At 39.1% G+C, this 18,811-nt stretch overlaps 3 protein-coding genes across 6 annotated transcripts in view; all 3 read left to right on the top strand.

Annotated features, from left to right (window-relative positions):
• LOC115624991 (3-phosphoinositide-dependent protein kinase 1) overlaps positions 1 to 1,822 on the top strand; it is a 29,209-nt gene extending 27,387 nt beyond the window's left edge. For all 4 annotated transcript variants that reach the window (XM_030519860.1, XM_030519863.1, XM_030519862.1 and 1 more), the window contains exon 6: positions 229 to 1,822. In XM_030519860.1, coding sequence (XP_030375720.1) covers positions 229 to 639 — 411 coding nt within the window. In that variant the 3' untranslated portion in view covers positions 640 to 1,822. The remainder of the gene's footprint in view (positions 1 to 228) is intronic.
• Positions 1,823 to 8,467: 6,645 nt separating this feature from the next.
• On the top strand, positions 8,468 to 12,771 carry LOC115624935 (DC-STAMP domain-containing protein 2-like). The gene is made up of 10 exons (XM_030519786.1): positions 8,468 to 8,748; positions 8,810 to 9,120; positions 9,185 to 9,445; positions 9,506 to 9,719; positions 10,328 to 10,481; positions 10,554 to 11,031; positions 11,087 to 11,192; positions 11,247 to 11,321; positions 11,389 to 11,526; positions 12,675 to 12,771. The coding sequence occupies exons 1-10, from the start codon at positions 8,531 to 8,533 to the stop codon at positions 12,769 to 12,771; spliced, it is 2,052 nt and encodes a 683-aa protein (XP_030375646.1). The 5' UTR covers positions 8,468 to 8,530.
• A 1,479-nt stretch (positions 12,772 to 14,250) lies between these two features.
• Positions 14,251 to 16,165, top strand: LOC115624934 (DC-STAMP domain-containing protein 2-like). The gene is made up of 9 exons (XM_030519785.1): positions 14,251 to 14,449; positions 14,502 to 14,670; positions 14,810 to 14,930; positions 14,993 to 15,161; positions 15,223 to 15,531; positions 15,589 to 15,694; positions 15,750 to 15,818; positions 15,872 to 16,009; positions 16,069 to 16,165. Exons 1-9 carry the CDS (start codon positions 14,251 to 14,253, stop codon positions 16,163 to 16,165), a joined length of 1,377 nt encoding a protein of 458 aa, XP_030375645.1.
• Positions 16,166 to 18,811: the final 2,646 nt, after the last annotated feature.

The raw sequence follows: 18,811 nt of genomic DNA, 5'->3' as shown, positions 1-18,811 counted from the left end.
GACGCGGCACGTGTGTTTGTTTATGGCCAAAAGAGCAAATTAAATCAAATTAAATGCGACATTGAAGACTGCACACGCAACGCTAATAAAAAGCAACCAGTTGACAGTTTAGTAGTATTAGTAGTATATGTTTTGGCTATTTCAATGATCTTCCTCCATACTGTTGTTGTTTACTTGTCATGCGAATGTGTTTTAATTGATTTTTTATGTACATTCTTCCATTTGCAGCCCAATCGCACATACTATCTGGACGATCCCGAGGGTTATGCGCTCGACTGGGTGGAAGCAATTGAAAATATGAGCAAGCTGAGCTACGGAAGCGCAGCGACTGCGACGTCAGCGTCGGCATCGGCATCGGCATCATCATTACCCGCAACGTCATCGTCGAATCGCAGCAACAGTAGCAGCAGCAGCCTAGCCATTGTAGCCAGTATTGCCAACTCGAATTCATCCGCCTCGTCAAATTGTTCGCCAACAGCGAGAAGAAATTCGCCCGCAGCTTGCAGACAACAAATGCCGTTAGGATCGCTGACAGCCCCAACAGCAGCGTCAACGACGACTGCGACGTTGGCAGTGACATCAGCATCAGCAGCAGCAGCAGCAACGACGACGCATGCCAAGAAAACGGCGTCCAATTGAGTGTCAAGAGTAATTCAAATTTAGTGGAAATGCAAATTTAATTCTAATTTAGTTGAAATTTAGTATAGAAAATAATCTTAAAATTAGCAGAGCTGAGAGTGCGCAGAATAAACCCTAACATTAACATTAGCGTTAGACACAGGCAAAAAATGAAAAACAGAAACAACGCAAAACCCAAAAACTGTTTAAAGTGCTAACTAAAATTTGTTTTCCTTCGTTTCTACGCTGCTTTTTTTTTGTTTTTTGTTTTGTTGTTGATTTTTGAGCGTTTAAGTTAATTTTTCCATTGTTTTTCATTTTGTTCTTTCTATTCTTTGTTTTATGAAACCCAATTAGAAGATATAGTACTCGATGTAGTAGATGGCCAAAAAGATAAAAGGCATAGCAAAATGGGCATAAGTAAATGAATTATATGCATATATAAGCAAACATACAAGCATACAACATACATGTAATATTTATAAATCACACTCACACACACACACACACACACACACACACACAGGCACACACATATAGACTCTTGGGAAGGGAGGGGGCGGCACACGAAGCCGTGCTTTAGTATAGTTTTTTAGCGCGTAGTTAGTCACAATTTAAATAAATTAATTACAGTTTAGAACTAGCAGGCCAACACATACAAGCATACAACCACACACACACACATACACACATGCACATACACAGGCACATGCTGCCTACACAAAGAACAAAAAGAACAACTTCACTTGTTTTGTGAATTGCCAAAAATTACATTTCTTGTGTGCGTGCGTGTGTGTGTTGTGCATGTATGAGTGCGGAAGTGCTCGCCCACTTGGCAAGGTCATCAAGTATGTGCGTGCGTGTGTGTATGTAGACTTATAAGCCTAGACTAATTAAAAATTCAATTGTATTTACACCACAGATAGGAAAGATATGATGATGAAGATGAAGAAGAGTGGAAAAGTGGAAAAGTGTGGAAACAAGACGGGAAAAATTGTAGCAAATTGTGAACTGTAAACATTAATTAGCAAAGTAAATAGTATTACGTACATATGCATATATTAATATATATGTATATACATATATGTATACCTAACCTATATAAAGGCATCGTGTGTATGTGCATGTCTTGGAACCCAATCGTAAATTATAAAACTAAAGGTTAATGTCAAATACACTGGAAACAACACTCTATGATTGTAAATGTAATTATAGAACAAATTATTTAAATCGCACGTCAAAATGTAAACTACATACACCTACGCCTACTTAAGTACATGCATACACATGCAATCCACACCCTCACACACACACACACACACACCCATATATACATACACAGACGTAGGGAAAGCCTAAACGAGTAACAAGCGAGCAAAAGAAACAGATGTGGCTGCTGTTCAATTGTTGTTGGCTAACAATTGAGCGCCACGCTCAACCGTTCTAGTACATAATTTTGTATGCTAATTTTTTGATTTTTACAATTAATTTTGTAATGCTTATTTGCCCTATAAAGAAACGTAAAGACTTGAGCAACTATTTAACGCAAAAAGATGAAGAAGAAAACAGAAAACAAGCAAAAACAAAACAAAACAAAACAAAAAAATACTATTAACCTAGAGAGCAAAACATTTATAAACAAACATGCAACAAACGCCTGCACATATACATATAAAAATATATTTAAATATACCAGAGGAAACGAGAAAGAGAACAAAAATTTAGTTGAAATTATAAATTTGGTTGGCGCTTCTTGAAAGCCTAAGCTGAAATGCTCTACAAAGCTCTACAAAATGAGAAATCCACAAAAAAGAATTAGTTTTTCACAATGGACAACAGCTGATCCGTGGACTATAAATATTTATATAATTTATGGCATTTCTCTCCTTAGCTGTGTTCTAGACTTGAACAAAGGAACAAAAACAACACTGTAAACTATGAAAAAATTTGTGTTTTTTCCGTTTGTTGTTTATTATTATTTGCATTTTCTAAAAGCAAAAAAAAAAAACAAATTTTAAAAAAATGAAAGAAAAAAGTGAAAGGAAGAAAAACTGAAACGTAGCTTCAAAAGTTAAATGCGAGAACACAGGAATAAAATAAAATTTTAACCAAATTTAAATGTAAAGGCTTAAACAAATTAGTTGTTAACACGGCTTTGTTGTTCATTATTGTGTTCGGCGTCTAGTGAAGAGAAGAGCTCTGCTATCTTTTCCCCAGAGAAAGACTGGGGGGGGGAGAGAGAGTAGTTTTCTGCATTTTATGTTTTTCGTTTGCTTGAATGGAGGTAGAAAAGTTTCTAAAACTCATGCGTATTAGTTCAATTGTAAGCATAAGCTATGCCCAGACCACGCCCACACACGCCCACCCACTCACACACACACACACACACATACATTTACACAATGAACACATTTCGACTCACTTTCTAGTGTCAAGGCGAAAGGCGAAGAGCAACAAATTGTAAAATATTTCCAACATTTCTGCCTTGGGCGGCGAGTTACGGTGGTTGCGAACAGGAGGGGGGGAGGGGGAGTGTTGGGCGGGCAGCCGATGAAAGAAAGTAAAAATACATTTGTACATACTTACATACCTACATACATATCGCGTCCGCATTAATGGGCGTGGCCGTAGCAGCAATTTACAATATAAATAAATAAATTACGCGACTATGTTTCAAAGCAAGTAATGAATGCTAACTACATACTAAAATAACAACAATAATAACGATGTGTATTAAACCAATTTTATTTAATTCAATTGATTTGCTGTTTATATATACATACATACATATACATACATACATATATCGCATAATGCTAATGTAAATCTAAATCTAAACGTAATTGTAAATGAATGCGAGGAGGATGGATAGTAGGGGTAAACAAAATTGCGACGATTCTGCTATTTACAATTGTAAGTAAATTATTTTTGGTAACTCTAAGTAAATTAAATGTAACACGCAAAAAACACTTACATAAGTATACAATTAATTAAATTATATGCTATAACTATTACAACAACAAATGCTATATATATATATATACATATATATACACACACATGCAAAAAAAAAATCAGAGAAACTATCATTAAAAATTAAAAAAAAAACATTTTCAAAAACTAAAAATTTCTACCAAATTTGTTTTTATTTCCAAAAAAAAGCAATCTTTGCTCTTTGGTTTCCAATTGGCGTGCATTTTGAAACCCTTACCCAATCCCGTCACGGCAACAACAAAATTGAACAAAAAGCCAACACGTAGTCCATCAATACACAAACTCCTCCCATACATTATCATTTCGATGGAGCCTCTTCACATCTACGAGTTTCAAGAGATTGAAGATCCATTAGCCAGAAATCTTGATGAAACAACATTCAGTTTTGATTCCACTTTTCGAGAACACACTTCGATGTGGTTCCGGTTCGAATCTCTAAGGCACATTTATGTGGAAATGTTTACTGATTTCTTAACATTTATAAGAACTAGAACTGCTGAATATTCGATGTTTGCAGATTTTTCTCTCTCCAAAATGAAATCAATTCATCGTTAACTGAACAAAATGAAATTATATTGTCATGATCAGCGTCACTTTCAATTAAAGAGGTGCTTATTCATTTAACTTTATCCGACTAGTCGACTCTTCACACACAAATCGATTCTTAGCAACAGTGTTTAAATATCGATCAAATCGATCCTGAATCGATTCTCTTTGCAGCTCTAATAAGAATGCTCTACGGTCTCGAGCCAATTGAGAACCTGTGGCTCTTGTGTCCCTTCGGACCAATTAGCGATTAAAGATATGAAGAGATTTCTATGGCTCAGACTAATTTTTGCAAGACTTTTGTCGAAAAGTTTATTTTGAAATTCAATTTCTTCGATATGAATAATATCGGCCACAGTACCCGACTCGGGCTCTGGTTCTTTATTTCAAATTTCGTTATGGCCTGATTTCTACTATAAGCTGAAATTCCAAATGCGAAGTCATTAGAAAGTCGTTGTTTCTTTTTGAAATCCTAGTTTCCAAAATGAGGGTGTGTTTATACGAACTCTAAAAGAAATTTATTGCCTTTATCCAATCTTTTAAGATGCCCTTTATTGGCAAAATAAGTCCCGACTGCGTTACATCGAATATCAAGATTAAGAGTCATGTTAACATCGCGTGTACTATAGATTTAAATAGTTTTGAATCAGCATATTGATCAGATATACAAGTATGTATAAAGTCTAACAAGGAAGAGCGCAACATGGTTTAGTAAAGATTTGTTTATATTTTCTCCAACTACAAATAAATAATCGGCATCAGAGGACAAGCACTTTAAAATCTCGAGATATCAATTATATATCCTTTAAATGGCTTGAATATCGTGAGAATAAAATTGTACATATACTTGTAGTTTCCGAGATCACAGAAATGGCATCGCTTATATAGGAACTTCAAATTCTAGATATACAAGTATACCCATTTCAGTTACGATGATCATCTGAATCATTATTAGCGCCAAAATGAACATTGAAGCACAAAAACTACACTTGAACAGAGCAATAAGAAAAGTTTACCTTAACGAATACCGAATATACAAATGTATGGCAAGCAATACCAGAGAACTTCAATCGAAAGAACTTAAAAATAGGTTTCGAACACAAAACAAAACAAATAACAAAAACAAAACACCTAACAAATGTATAATGCAACAAGCCCAGATCCAAGTTTTGATTTATCCTTTTGTGCTGCAGTACCTAAAAGTCGAGGCAGGTGGAGACCCAGACGACGCTACGCAACGTAAGCAAGTAATAAACTAAGATAGGCTACAATATTCGATATGATGCGAATACATACTACTAACGATTTATTCACATGGAAAGTTAAATACCTTAAATACCTACACTTATGTACATACTATATAGTATATGAAGATTTACAAGATTTGTCAATCATTATGCTGTTCACTCGTTTTTCGTTTCAATTCGATTCGGATGGTGCGGTTTTGATCATTTTCGTAGTTAGAGAGGAAATTATGAAAGCCTATCACATAGAAAAAGTGCCTAGTGGAACCAGTACTCGTACGTAGATGATTAGATATATAGCTAACGACACAGGAATAGCCCAACATTTGTTTTAGATGATTCTTTAGTAGTTCCCTGAGAGAAATTACTTTTTGAAAGGCTGCAGAGCACACGAAATACTGAAGCTTCTTTAGATGTGAGTTTTGAAGTTACTTGAAGTGGAGAACACATTTGGCCCCTTCCGACGTTCCAACTGGTTCATTCCAATTCGTTTCGTGGAAATGGCTTGGAATTGAAAATAAACAAATGAAAATCACTTCATCTTTATTGTTTAAGTGAGCGTGCAGGGAACTCCGAGCACCAATGGGTGTTCTGATGCACTCGTGTGGATTCCAAACGAGCCCCAATGTCGATCTCTTTACAAGTGAGACCAAATCTTTGCGAAAATATTAAGCTCAGCAGCATTGCTTCACATCCTTATAGAGTGTGAGACTAAAATGAAAAAACAAATTAAACACTCGATGTTACACTCAGAAGAAAAAAAGACCAATCTCTTAAAGCAAATGTAAATCGACTTTAAGTATATATGTGTAAATATTTATTTCTAATTTAAGAATTTGAAATCGAAGTCAAGTAAGTCAGTTAACTTTAATTCGCCTTGAGAATATCCAAGTTTAATAGACTGCCGCGTTCTTCTCTGAGTGTATTCGAATACAAATAAATAAGTATGTATGTAAAGAACTTCAACTGATATAGTAATCCGTTATGTCAAAATTATTGTTTTTGATCACCCAATGATTCACCCCTCACAAGTCTTTTTAAGTCTGATAATGCAACAGTTTTGTTCATTATTATAATTGCTTGGATAAAGCAGAACCAGATGTGTTGGATTTTATATTTTTATAACTCTTATTTTTAAGATTAGCTCAAAACCAACCGACATGCTAACAAGTGCATATGCATATGTACATATGTACATGCATATGTATATGCATAGTATGTATATATATATGTATTTACATGAATACTTTAATTGATATGCAAATTTAAGGAATTTGATTTGTGTTCATTTTGTGGTTAAGTTGTTTGACATTTTAAGTCGAGACATTAGCGAATGCAATGCTAGTATACAATTATACACATTTACACATTAAACAAAAAATATATATATATACTATATACTTATATATATATATATACATACATGTATGTATAATTATAGCCAATAACAGTGACATATTATTAATGGAATATTAACGTTTATCGTTAGCTATCTAACTGTATATTGATAAGTACGTAAGCGGAATGATTTTTTCGAATCGTTTTGCCAACGTTTATCCATGTTCAATCTCTAGGGGTGCTAGACTGAGTTATATTAGCGTAACCGAAACGTAACCGTAACTGTAAACGTAATTCAATTACCTTGCAAAGTATCAAATACACATTAACTTGTACTTATTACCTACAAAATGACATACATAATTACACATAATATGCATACATACATAGTATATATATCTACTTGTATGTATGCAGTAATACTTATCTTAAGCACTTGCATCTATGCAATGTCTACCTTGTGTATATACATACATACAAACATATGTATACACGAGTATATATGTATATTCCACGATATTTACTGAATCGAACGAATGATGCGAATCCAGATGCATACCTAAGTATACACACATACACATACTTATATGTAACATACATACATACATACATACATATAGAATATTCAACCACATATGTATACCAACATGTATCTATATTTATACAGTATTTAAGCAGAAACGATTAATATTGCATGCATATACATACGAGTACTTACTATACATACATACATACATACATACATATATAAATATATAAATATTGTAATAACGAGCATATTCATGAATCATGAATCCACTCGTATTGTGCATTCATGGACGAGATGGGAGTAGGTGAGAAGAAAAGGAGCAGGGTATGTACCGATTGGAAACCGAATGAATTCCGACTGCAACGTTGTATTTTGCTGCACAAGAAAACTGAGAAACTAAAACTAAAAGAGTATATTAAATTTAAGACACAGTTGCGCTGTTCAAGAACCCCAAATCAATCCAAAAACAAAAATACACATAAAACAAAAAACAGAAATGAAAGGCAACATTCAAGGAATGGTTAATACTTGTATTGTAATGCCAAGGCAAAACCCAACCGGCACGTTTGTTATGGAAAATTGAAATTAAGGTTTGCTGTATGCTCGCATAAGCACTGGGTGAGCTAAAGCATCCAAGTAAAGAAGTTTGATTGAATAAAATCTGAGCAAAAAGAGGAAAAAGGAAGAGAACTGCAAGTCGTTTTATTTCAATATGGAATAGTTATTTTAAGTTTATCAAAGTTTCCTTAAAACTCTGGTTTTTGTATTGTGATTCCTGGTTCAAAGGCTTTGTTTCAGCTTGGGCAAATAATTCAGAAATTTAATCACTTACTACAGCTGAAAACGTCATTTGGTAAAAACCAATTGTTTCATTCAAATTCTCGGTGGTTACTTGAATTGCATAGCTGTGAGCTTTGCCTTGTATGCATAAAGAGAGAAAGAAAGAGATGGAAGATGGCTGAAGAGCGCATGCGTTGGCAGAACGGGACAACCATATTTTGAAAGTAGTTATGTATCCCCAAGCATTTGCATGGCAGCAGCTATACCAATTTCTAAAAAAATACCAACATTCTTGCATTGCGCCCTGCTAAGAAATTCGAATGCCAATTGAAAATTCTGTTCCTAGAAGAAAGTCTGATGAATTTTGTTAAAATCTTCAATAATATACATTTTATTAAATGCGGCGTTGCAGTGGCTATTAGCAGCACAAAACCTTAAAGTTCCATCAATTTACCCATGCCTTGGCAATTCAGTTTTTGCTATGAAAATGGAAGAACTAAAGCGTGATGAGGACGAGGCATGGCCTTTTAAATCGCTCATATTGTTGGTAATTTGTGGTTATTTTTCGGGCATAGTGCTCGTCATCGTTTGGTACGAGTTTCATCCGATTCAAAGAAAACGTGATATGACGGCACGCTGGTACGCCATTATATGCCTCGGATTGCTAATCATTGTGCTATTCTATAGTCGTCCTGTTAGGTGAGTCGACTCCCTACTGCCGAGCGTATTACAGGATTGAATACATTATGGCTCTTTGCAGATGTGTTCTGAGCCTTGCGGTGCCCTCGCTAAGTAGCTCACGGGGACGAGCCCTGCTCATAGCAGTCGCTTTCTTCTTGGCTGCCATTGGTCCAGTGGCTAATATTTTCGCCAATTTGCGCGTCCTGCTGCGCAGTCTCGCCTGCAGTCAGGAACTTCTGCGCCAGGCTCTTCTACAAATACTGGACGTTATAATGGAGCCAGTCGAGGCTATAAAGCTGGCTATAGAGCTACTTTTGGAGGAAGTGCGTCGCGTCATGGAGCATGTAATGGAGGTCCTGTTGCGCATACAAGGCTACCTCTTGCTCATAAGTGAGTAACTAGGCTTCGGAAAGCATGGTGCGTGCGAAACTCATTACCCGTCCTCTCTGCCCAGTCGACACATTGAAGAAATGCGCTCTCTGGTTGAAGTCCGTCGTGGAGCTGTGCAATTCGGAGATGGGCACACCATGGACCCGCTGTAAACGCACCGCCAAGCTCGCCATGCACAGGTGCGAAGCCAAGTTGGGAATTTTAAAGCCGCTCTGCCATGCCACAAAGATATTTCTAGTCTTTTGCTATCCCTCTAAGATCGTAGATGTATTTTGCACTGGTTTTTGGGATCTCAATGAAGAGTTGCTGGACAACATCCTGCAACGTAAGTAACATCTGAACGAAAATGCTGTGGAAGTCAAGTGAAGTGCATTTTACAATTCAGGCTATCGCGAATTTGTGCAGCACATTGAGGAAATGTTCGATGCCAGCATTACCTTTGAGCATGATTTCTACTTTAACACAAGTGCTTCGCGGAATTTGTCGGATGTGGGCGAAGAAATTATGCAGGATATTAATGCAGAGCTTCGACCATATATACTGCTCTTCGGCTGGTTGGATATCGTGTGCTGGATCATGATAATATGCATATTTCTAAAGTAGGTGCACGTCTCCCATTTCGTATTTTCAAGTCTTACTACAGGAAATAACGTAAATTTGTTCAATTTTGAAACCTTTTTTATATTCTGCCAGGATGTAATCCGAATTCCTCTTTTAGGTGTCAGTTTAAAAGTTACTTGAAGTGGAGAACACATTTGGCACCTTCCAACGTTCCAACTGTTTCATTCCAATTCGTTTCACTGAAATGGCTTGGAATTGAAAATAAACAAATAACATTCGAGTCCCCAATTTCATATTTTGAAGCCCTATTCCAGGAAATATCGTACATTTTTTCAATTTTGATTACTATTTGATATTCTGCCCGAATGTATAACGAATCCCTCTGTTAGGTGTGAGTTTTGAAGTTGCTTGAAGTCCAGAACACATTTGGCCCATTCCGGCGTTCCAACTGTATTATTCCAATTCGTTTCATTGAAATGGCTTGGAATTGAAAATAAACAAATGAAAATCATGTTTCCAATTTCATACCAATTTTCAAGCCTTATTACAAGAAATATCGTAAATTTGTTCAATTCGGATGTATCTCGTATTCCTCTTTTGATATAGTAATATTTTTGTACTTCTATGTATATTTATTGTTTGACAGGGCTATCTATTTCTATATGCGCTACATGCACAGTCGCGAGTACCAGAATATTTTTCTGACCAAGCCCTTCTATGCGATTGATAGGCAACGTAAGCGACTGGGTCAGGAAACGGTATTACCCTTAAAACGTACGGAGCGAAGAAAATATATAAAGGTGAGGGCTGCTGAGCACAATTCCCTCCTCTGTTCTTCTATAAATAACACGGAGCTCTATTTTTGGTTTCAGCTCTCCAGCTTGCGACTTACAAACTCCGAGTGGCTTTTGATTGCCCGGAATGCATTCTTCATGCTTATCACCAGTCTGCAGCTGTTTTGCGTTTGCTTTGTGGATTACGCGCTCTTTTGGCTGCTGGCCACCATGTCCTATTATGGCCATCAGCAGGCCGATCTGGAGATACCTGCCTACATTGATCTGGAGGTCAAAGGTGGTGGCTTTGTGGGCGACATCATGCGAGGCATCGCCAATGCCTTTCGACCCGTCACTCAGAAGAAGATGCTCGACACCCATCAGTGTTTGCCCTTGCCCGTCGAGCCTAACTACGTGCGCTTTGTCCAAATATTGGGACTCTGTTTAGCCGCGTGGTTAGTCTTGCTGTGCGAACCCCATTGCTTGCGCCTTCGCCACGTCATTATGCGCTGCTTTTATCCCGAACGCGCCCACACCCGCGCTCTGTACATGCACAATAAGATCCTGACCGAGCGAGGTAGTTTCCAAAATCAGCCTGTACATGATTATCGAATTCATGAAACCATTTTCAGTTGGGTTCTTCAAGTTTGCTCGTCGTAGGGCACGGGCAGCCTTTATGTATCAAGATCCCGAGGGTCATGTGAGCTGTCTGAACTGGCTCCGAGGCAAATTAAATTGGTAGACTGTGCACTCTTCTCCCTTACTGAACTGAAGACTTAGTCCCCATTACAGGTGCTGGTGTTGCCGCTGCATCTTGGGAGGTCTGAGCGGCGATCTGTGTGTGATGTGCGCCAAATCTTTGAGCTCGTTAGTTGACCTCTTAATCAAAATACGAGTGCCTTTCCAGTGATAGTGTTATTTATTGCACTTACAGATCGACCAGCATACGATGCGACACCCGGGGCTGCAAGGGCGTCTACTGTAAGGTCTGCTTTAGCCAGTCCAATAACACCTGCTGTCTATGCAAGCGACCCATAGATTATGGTGATTACAGCGATTTCTCTGAAGTGAAGTAAGTCGTTGTTTTGTTTTTGTTACATTTTACATACATAAGACAAAAACGTTCTACGAATGATTATATTTTAAATTCATACTGATTAGTTGCAAAACCGATTATAAGAAATCTTTTCTGTTTCTTGGATGAAGATTTGATTTTCAAGTGGAATCAGCAGATAGTGTTACATTTACAGTTCATTTGAATCCGCATCACAGCTTGATTTTTGACTCTGCACTTACTAACTACGGCCTGAAGTTCGAGATATTGAAAAATATTTGGTTTCGGTTGGCTTGTGAGCATTTTCCAGAGTACGCATTTGATATACGATTATGTAAGGCTCATCTCTGCAGTTAGTGAGCAGAGACGGCTCACAAAGTAATGCCATTATCTCTCACACCAACACAACTGAAATGTAATGCCTTAGATCAAGACTAATTCCATGCTACTTTTCCATGTTTCCATCAGAAATAATTGCCATAAGAGAAGCTCAAACATTGCTGAAATGAAAAATGGAAATTCTGCATATGCTCAGATTTCTTTCATCTACAAACACCATAAGTAAAGGCAACAACTCAGATTGCTACGTCTTATTAGCTCGAACCCTTGTTATTAAATTGTTCCATAAGTTTAACCTGAATAATGAGACACGTACACGGCAAAGCCTCATCTCAAGGGACATTAAAATATACATTAATAACTCCAACATATGAAGTATATTCTCAAATCCGAGGGTGGTACCAACTTGTAAATGGGAACTACAAATTTTCAGATATGACTAAATTAAATTCACTAGACTTAAGCTAACCCCTAAATTAACACATATACACCACATTGACCCACCATTGACCCAGCAACTGACAAGTCTGCGATTAACCTGTTTGAACAACAGTCGAACATATTCGTAAATGTCTCACAACCATAGAAATCATCAGAGGAGAAGTCTTTGGTAATATCAGTCCTTACTCCTTCTATACAAACCATCACATTAAAATATGAATTTTGACCTTCTTAGAACACACAAGTTAGTCCCTACGATTAAGCTCTCATGTAAGATATATACATACATTCCAAGAAGTGTATACCCATATGGGAATACATTGATAATTATGTGTCTAAATATTAATTTAAAAAATAAATAAATGTTTATTGAGAATCGATTGCAGGGACTCTTCGGATGATGCTGACGTCGAATCCTTTGGACAACAATATTCAAGAAAGTTCTGCAGACATCGTAGGCGTAGAAGCAAGAAGCATCCTTAGAAGACTTTTCATAAAAGTTGTAAAATATTTTTATGAAAACATTTTATATACATATATAGTAATTTTTTTAATACGAATAAATACAACACTCAAAAAAGAATAGAATTCTCATTATAAATTTTATTCTTATAAAGGTGGTATCTAATTCAAGATGTTGTTTGATCGAAATTAAGTGTAAAACAAGAAAACTTGGAATATGGAAGAGCTGGGGACTAAGTTTTCTTCGATTTACAAATCGAATATAGTAAAAAAGAATAACAATATACATATGTTTATTGAAAAGCGAATAGCTGATTTGCAATATGGCGGACACCTCGAATGAAGATGTGCGAGAAAATGCGCGCAGCCGAACTCGTCCCCGAAGTCGTAGGGACAAAAAACGAGAGAGATACCAAAAAGAAAGCTCCAGTGAGAATGATCTACAAGAAAGTAGCATCCAACCCGAAGAGCGCCGCCACTATTACGTGGAGGACCACAAATTTCTATCGAAAGACCAAACAGATATGGATACTCGGAGTAGTTATTATGTAAAACTTTCAGGTGACAAAAAAGAGAGGCGAATATCTGAAGACAAGCAACCGTATCGCAAAAAAGAAACCAGGAGACCCCCCACTGAATCAGATGATTTATATGTAAAACGTTCAGGTGACGAAGAGGAGAGGCGAATATCTGTAGAAAAGCAGCCGTATCGCAAAAAAGAACCCGGAAGACCCCCAACTGAATCAGACCCGGAGGAAGAGGCGCCAATATACCACATCAGTGAATCAGAGACTGATCCCCATGTCTCAGAAGAGAGCAGCGGGATTCAGAGTGCACCCACGTATACGCAAAATATAATGCTGTGGGTGATCTTGGGCTATGTTGTGGGCATCATTGTAGTGCTCCTTTGGTACTATCGCCATCCGCACAAGGCGAAGAGGGACCTCAATAGCATGTGGTTCCTCATAGTGTTCTTTGTGCTCCTGCTACTCGTGCTCTCATACAGCCGTGCTATGAGGTGAATGTGGTGCCCTGCTCCACCGAGAAACTAATATATCTAATATTCCACACGCAGATGCGTCCTGGCGCTCACCTTGCCTACGCTGAGCAGTTACAAGGGACGGGCATTGCTCATTGCCTTGGCCTTCTTCGTAGCGGCCACCGGTCCTGTTATGAATATTATTGATAACATTGGCATTATGGCCCATAGCCTATCTTGTGGACAGTGGCATTTGAGGGAGGCACTGCTGCCAATGCTGGACATCATGGGGGAGCCAGTCTATGCTGTGGAGCATGCTGTGTACATCACCATGAGCGAGGTGCGTCGCGTTATGGATCGACTAGAACACGTACTGGAACGTCTGGAGATTGGTGTCTTGAAGATCGGTGAGTTAGCATTAGTAGAGTTGGGAGTTGGACAATGGTGAGCTCTTTGCAGTTCGGGCCTACAAGACCTGCAGCGAGTGGCTGCTCCTGCAGGGTGAATCCTTTGACAAGCAGATGGGTACACCCTATGACCGTTGCATAGGCGCTGGAAGAATCAGTATCCGTGAGTGTCAGCTGAAATTTGGAGCCAAGAAGCCAGTTTGTAATGCACAGCAAAGATTTGAATGGTTCTGTGGGAATCTCAAAGAATTGAAGACCTTTTTCGAGAACACTGTGCAGTTGCAGCAGCAAATAGTGAATGAAATTTTTCAACGTAAGTTGAAGAGGCATTTCGCAAGCCCCATCTTCTTCCTGGTTCCCCACAGGTCTGCAGGAGAGCTTTATCAAAATTCGACATATATTCGAGGTGAGCATCACCTTCGATCACACTCACCACCAAAACAATAGCAAGACGATGAACAGCACGGAGCTGAACCGGGAGCTGGACATGCAGATGAACTCGCAGATGCAGGAGTTCCTGCTAGCCTTTGTCTGGTTGGATGTTGTGTTTTCCCTTCTCATAATCTCTGTTGTGCTGAGGTTCTATCTGCATATTTCATGCACTGCCATAGTTATTATACTAAAACCAGTCCTCTCCCAGATCAATATATTTTCGCATGCGTTATCTCTCTAGCGATGAGTATTGCAATGTCTACCTGACACATGAGTTCTTCTCCTTGGATGAGGAGCTGCAGCGCGTTGGAGGTCCAACAGCCCTACCCTTGCGTTCTGCCGAGAAGGTTAAATATGTCGAGGTAGTGCCAGCAGAGGTTCTTCTCCTTTTAACAATTCCTCCTAACTGCTGTTAAACCCGCAGCTGACTTCAATGCGTTTGTTGCCAAACGAGCTAAGTAAAATGTCCCAATCCGTTCTCTTTATGATTATAACTAGTGTGCAGCTCTTCTGTATTTGTTACACTGAGTACAGTCTCTTCTGGATGCTGGCTCTGATGTCCTATCACTCCCACAAAATGGCTGGCCTAGAAGGTTCGTTAATCTAAGGAGTTCTGCGCACTTTTTCACCGCAATACTTCCGCCTAAAATGCAGCACCACCCTACACTAAAATCGTCATAAAGAGGGGTGGCACAATCGGGGAAATTCTTCGTGGACTGGTTCACGCTTTCGAACCATTGGGTACGAAATATTCCATTGATACGACAGAGTGTTTGCCAACACCGGTACCGCCCAACTTTGTGCGTTACTATGAGATTGTTGTGCTGTGCCTTCTGGCCTGGTTTCTGTTGTTTTGGGAGCCCTATGGCCTGCGACTTCGGCACAGAATCATGAGCTGCTTCTATCCAGATGCCTCCCACAAACGGGCTCAATATTTACATCAACGCATTGTAAACGACAGAGGTTGGTCATCTTTCTGAAAAAATACCATGAGAATGATTAACCAACTATATTCCATAGGGAACTTCGTGAAGCTTGCCAGACGCAGAGCCCGTGCTTTGCATCTCTACGCTGATCGCAATGACGCGTTTTGGTGTTTGACTTGGTGCTGCAAGATTTTTGGCTGGTAGGGTGTTACATGTAATCCGATTTATATAGATTAAATCCCCTTTTCGGTTTAGGGGTTCCGGTGGCTTCCTCGGATACTCTAGCGGCGATATTTGCATCATTTGTAGCAAACCTCTCAAAAGGTTTTCACTGAAATCCATTTCTATTTCCCTACCTTCATATTATATTCCTGCAGATCTGAAGCCATTAAGTGCAATACTATTGGGTGCAAGGGAATCTTTTGCCAGCTGTGCTTCTACGAATCCAATTATCATTGCTGTCTTTGCAGTCCTCCGAGCTCCTATGGCGACTATAGTGATCTCTCCGAAATTGGGTGGGCGAGCAGAAAAAAGAACCTTACACCTACTAATAAAGCACTCCTATCTTGTCTAGAGATTCTTCTGACGACCCGGATGCAGAACCATTTCGACCAGACAATATATACTCTGGCAATGCATCGTTTGATACACTTCGTAAGAAGAGTCCGTGATAGAAAAGCCTCGCATTGAAACTGGATAGAGATTGAGGAATGAAGAAGTGTAGTAACGGTTTATAAATAAATGTTAAAGCAAGATCCAATGTTATCACTTATAATACTTTGTAGAGAATGTTTTAATGTGTAACTGCCAATACGAATAATATTGAATATTTTTAGATGCGTCATTTTTTTTATACCCTATACCTAATGTACATATGTAACAGCCAGAAACAAGCATCTCCGACCCCATAAAGTTTATATATATATGTATATTCTGAAGAGAAATCGATCTGTCTGCATTTGGGAAAGTGCTGAGCCCACATGGACTAAACTTGGTAAGACTCTCCTAGTAGAGCTGGAAAAACATCGATGTTTTCAAATAAAAACATCGAAGTTTTTGTAAAATCACAAAATAAATTTAAAAAACAATTATTATTAGTTTAGAGATCAAAAACTTTTGTATTTTTGCTTGGCAGACCCTACAGACAAGACGAGTCGATCTAGCCCTGTCTGCCTGTCTGTCCGTCCGTCCGTATGATCCCCCGATCTCAGAGACTATAAGAGCTAGACACACCAAATTTTGCACAAAGATGCCTTATGTGTGTACGCTATACGGGTTTTTCCTTAACGCCGTTTGTATACGCGGCTATATCTCGGAGACTATAAGACCAAGGGACATCAAATTTGAAATCCAAGATGTCTCATGTGAATACGAAGAAAATGTGTATTTTGTTTTGTTCGTGTGTACATGAATACCAATAATTATTACTTCTTCATTATTTATTTTTTTAATTTTTGCTTAAAGTTTTGAAGACGAAAGGTACCTGAAATTGTTTTAAAGCCTTACTAATGAACTACACAACAAGAGCGGGAATTCCTCCCAGATCCAGAAAGATAAAACATAAATAAACAAGGTTATTTACTTAGTAATACTAAGTTAGTATTCAATACTGCTTGTATATATCATTAATGTCAATACGGAGTTGAAAATAAATGAACTCATGAGAAACTTCTAAGTTCACAAGTGTGGTGGTTATATTAGTTAGGAGATGACATCTAGCCTAGAGCAAGACTCCTTAGAATAAAATGTTCCACGGTGGGCATCTATTCTAGCATTTGATCCGAGGAAAAGCAAAGTCGCGCAGCAGTTGCTTTACTTGGACATAAGCAATTCGAGAATTCTGATGCATCGCGGTTTTTATTGATAAAGTGAAGAGCCAGCTGCGCGCCGACCTCTGGACATCAGCATCGTCATCTTCATGATCATTATCATTAACAACATTATCGACATCGCTCGCATTTGGCCAACATCTCCCTTCTCGGCCTTGTCGTTGCCGTTTTGGTCGGCTACTGTTTCGCCAAAGCTGCCAGCTCGTTTGTCTCCCTGTCAGTGGCGGTAGAGTCGTGATCAGCTTCATCATCGTCGTCGCCTTCGCCATCGGCATTGGTGCCGTTGGTCGTCAGCTAGGACCATAACACTTTGTTCTCAATTTGCTGTCTTCATCGCTGCCCAAAGACGGTCCAACGACGAGGTCTGACCGCAGACACGTCCAGATATTGTGGAGAGGACATTGTGGACATAGTTTGGCGCACATGTGGGCTGCAATTAAATGTTCATTAAATGCGACAACGACGACAAGTCTGGGATTGTTTCTCAGCAATTAACGCTGCGTGCTGGACTTTGTGCGACTGGACAAGGATCGCGCCACTGATGATGACATCCAACGCCGGTTCTATGTCGCAATGGCCTTAGCAGCACGGCCGCCCCCCTCTCACCTCTCCACCTATCATCATTGTCCAGGAATGTGCTGTGTAATTTACAGCCACTCGATGTGACGGTGGTCCCGACTGCCTCCTGCGCCTTTTCTTTATATTTATTTATGCGCCCGTAATTTTGACATTTATTTCTATTTCAACTATCCATATACAAGTATATGCATACATACATGTGTCTATGTGGGCTCGATTGAAGCTGCTGCGCCTTAACTGGAACACGCCGTTTATCTTGTCGCATTTATGGAACCTGAGGTCACTCTGACCTGCGGGCTTTCTCGTTCGTCGCACGCGTTTGATCTGGCGTTGCTCTTTTGTTGCGGTGCAGCGTCATGGTTGCTGTTCTTGTTGGTTCTCGTTTCCCATTTTATGGTTATTTAATAAATTCCCATGTTAAGGTATTTCTCTTTCTTCGTGTTCTAGGGCCCCTGGGCTTCCATTTTGTATGTTAATGTGTGCACAAGTGTTTATTTGTTATTTAACACCCGCTGCCCCGATCAGAGCGCAGGGAACCTGCTTGCCAGCCAGCGGAATTTAAACTGGCCACCATCGGCGGTGACATTTATCTTGGTCGGGCCACCGCGAAACCACACACAAGCCACAAAAAACCACACAGGCACACACACTGAGACACTTAACGAGGAGGGTCATCATATTTGCTGAATGGCTTATTTGAATATGTTTTGTTGTTGGTCACAGGTAGAGTTCAGCAGCGTGATTAAGGGATTGGGTTACCACAAGTGCCGGTGACCATTTCGGTTCTGAAATTTGAGCATGAGCCAAAGTTGTTGAACTGCTCGAATCCGTTAGGCTCCAAGCGGTGTGTGAAAATGTAAACACATGCCTGGTAATAAGCAGATTGGGCCTGCAAGTCAACGATTTGTT

The sequence above is a fragment of the Scaptodrosophila lebanonensis genome, unplaced genomic scaffold, assembly GCF_003285725.1.
Source record: "Scaptodrosophila lebanonensis strain 11010-0011.00,11010-0021.00 unplaced genomic scaffold, SlebRS2 tig00000061-arrow-pilon, whole genome shotgun sequence".
NCBI classification, from domain to species: domain Eukaryota; kingdom Metazoa; phylum Arthropoda; class Insecta; order Diptera; family Drosophilidae; genus Scaptodrosophila; species Scaptodrosophila lebanonensis.
This window is presented reverse-complemented; position numbering and strand designations above follow the sequence as displayed.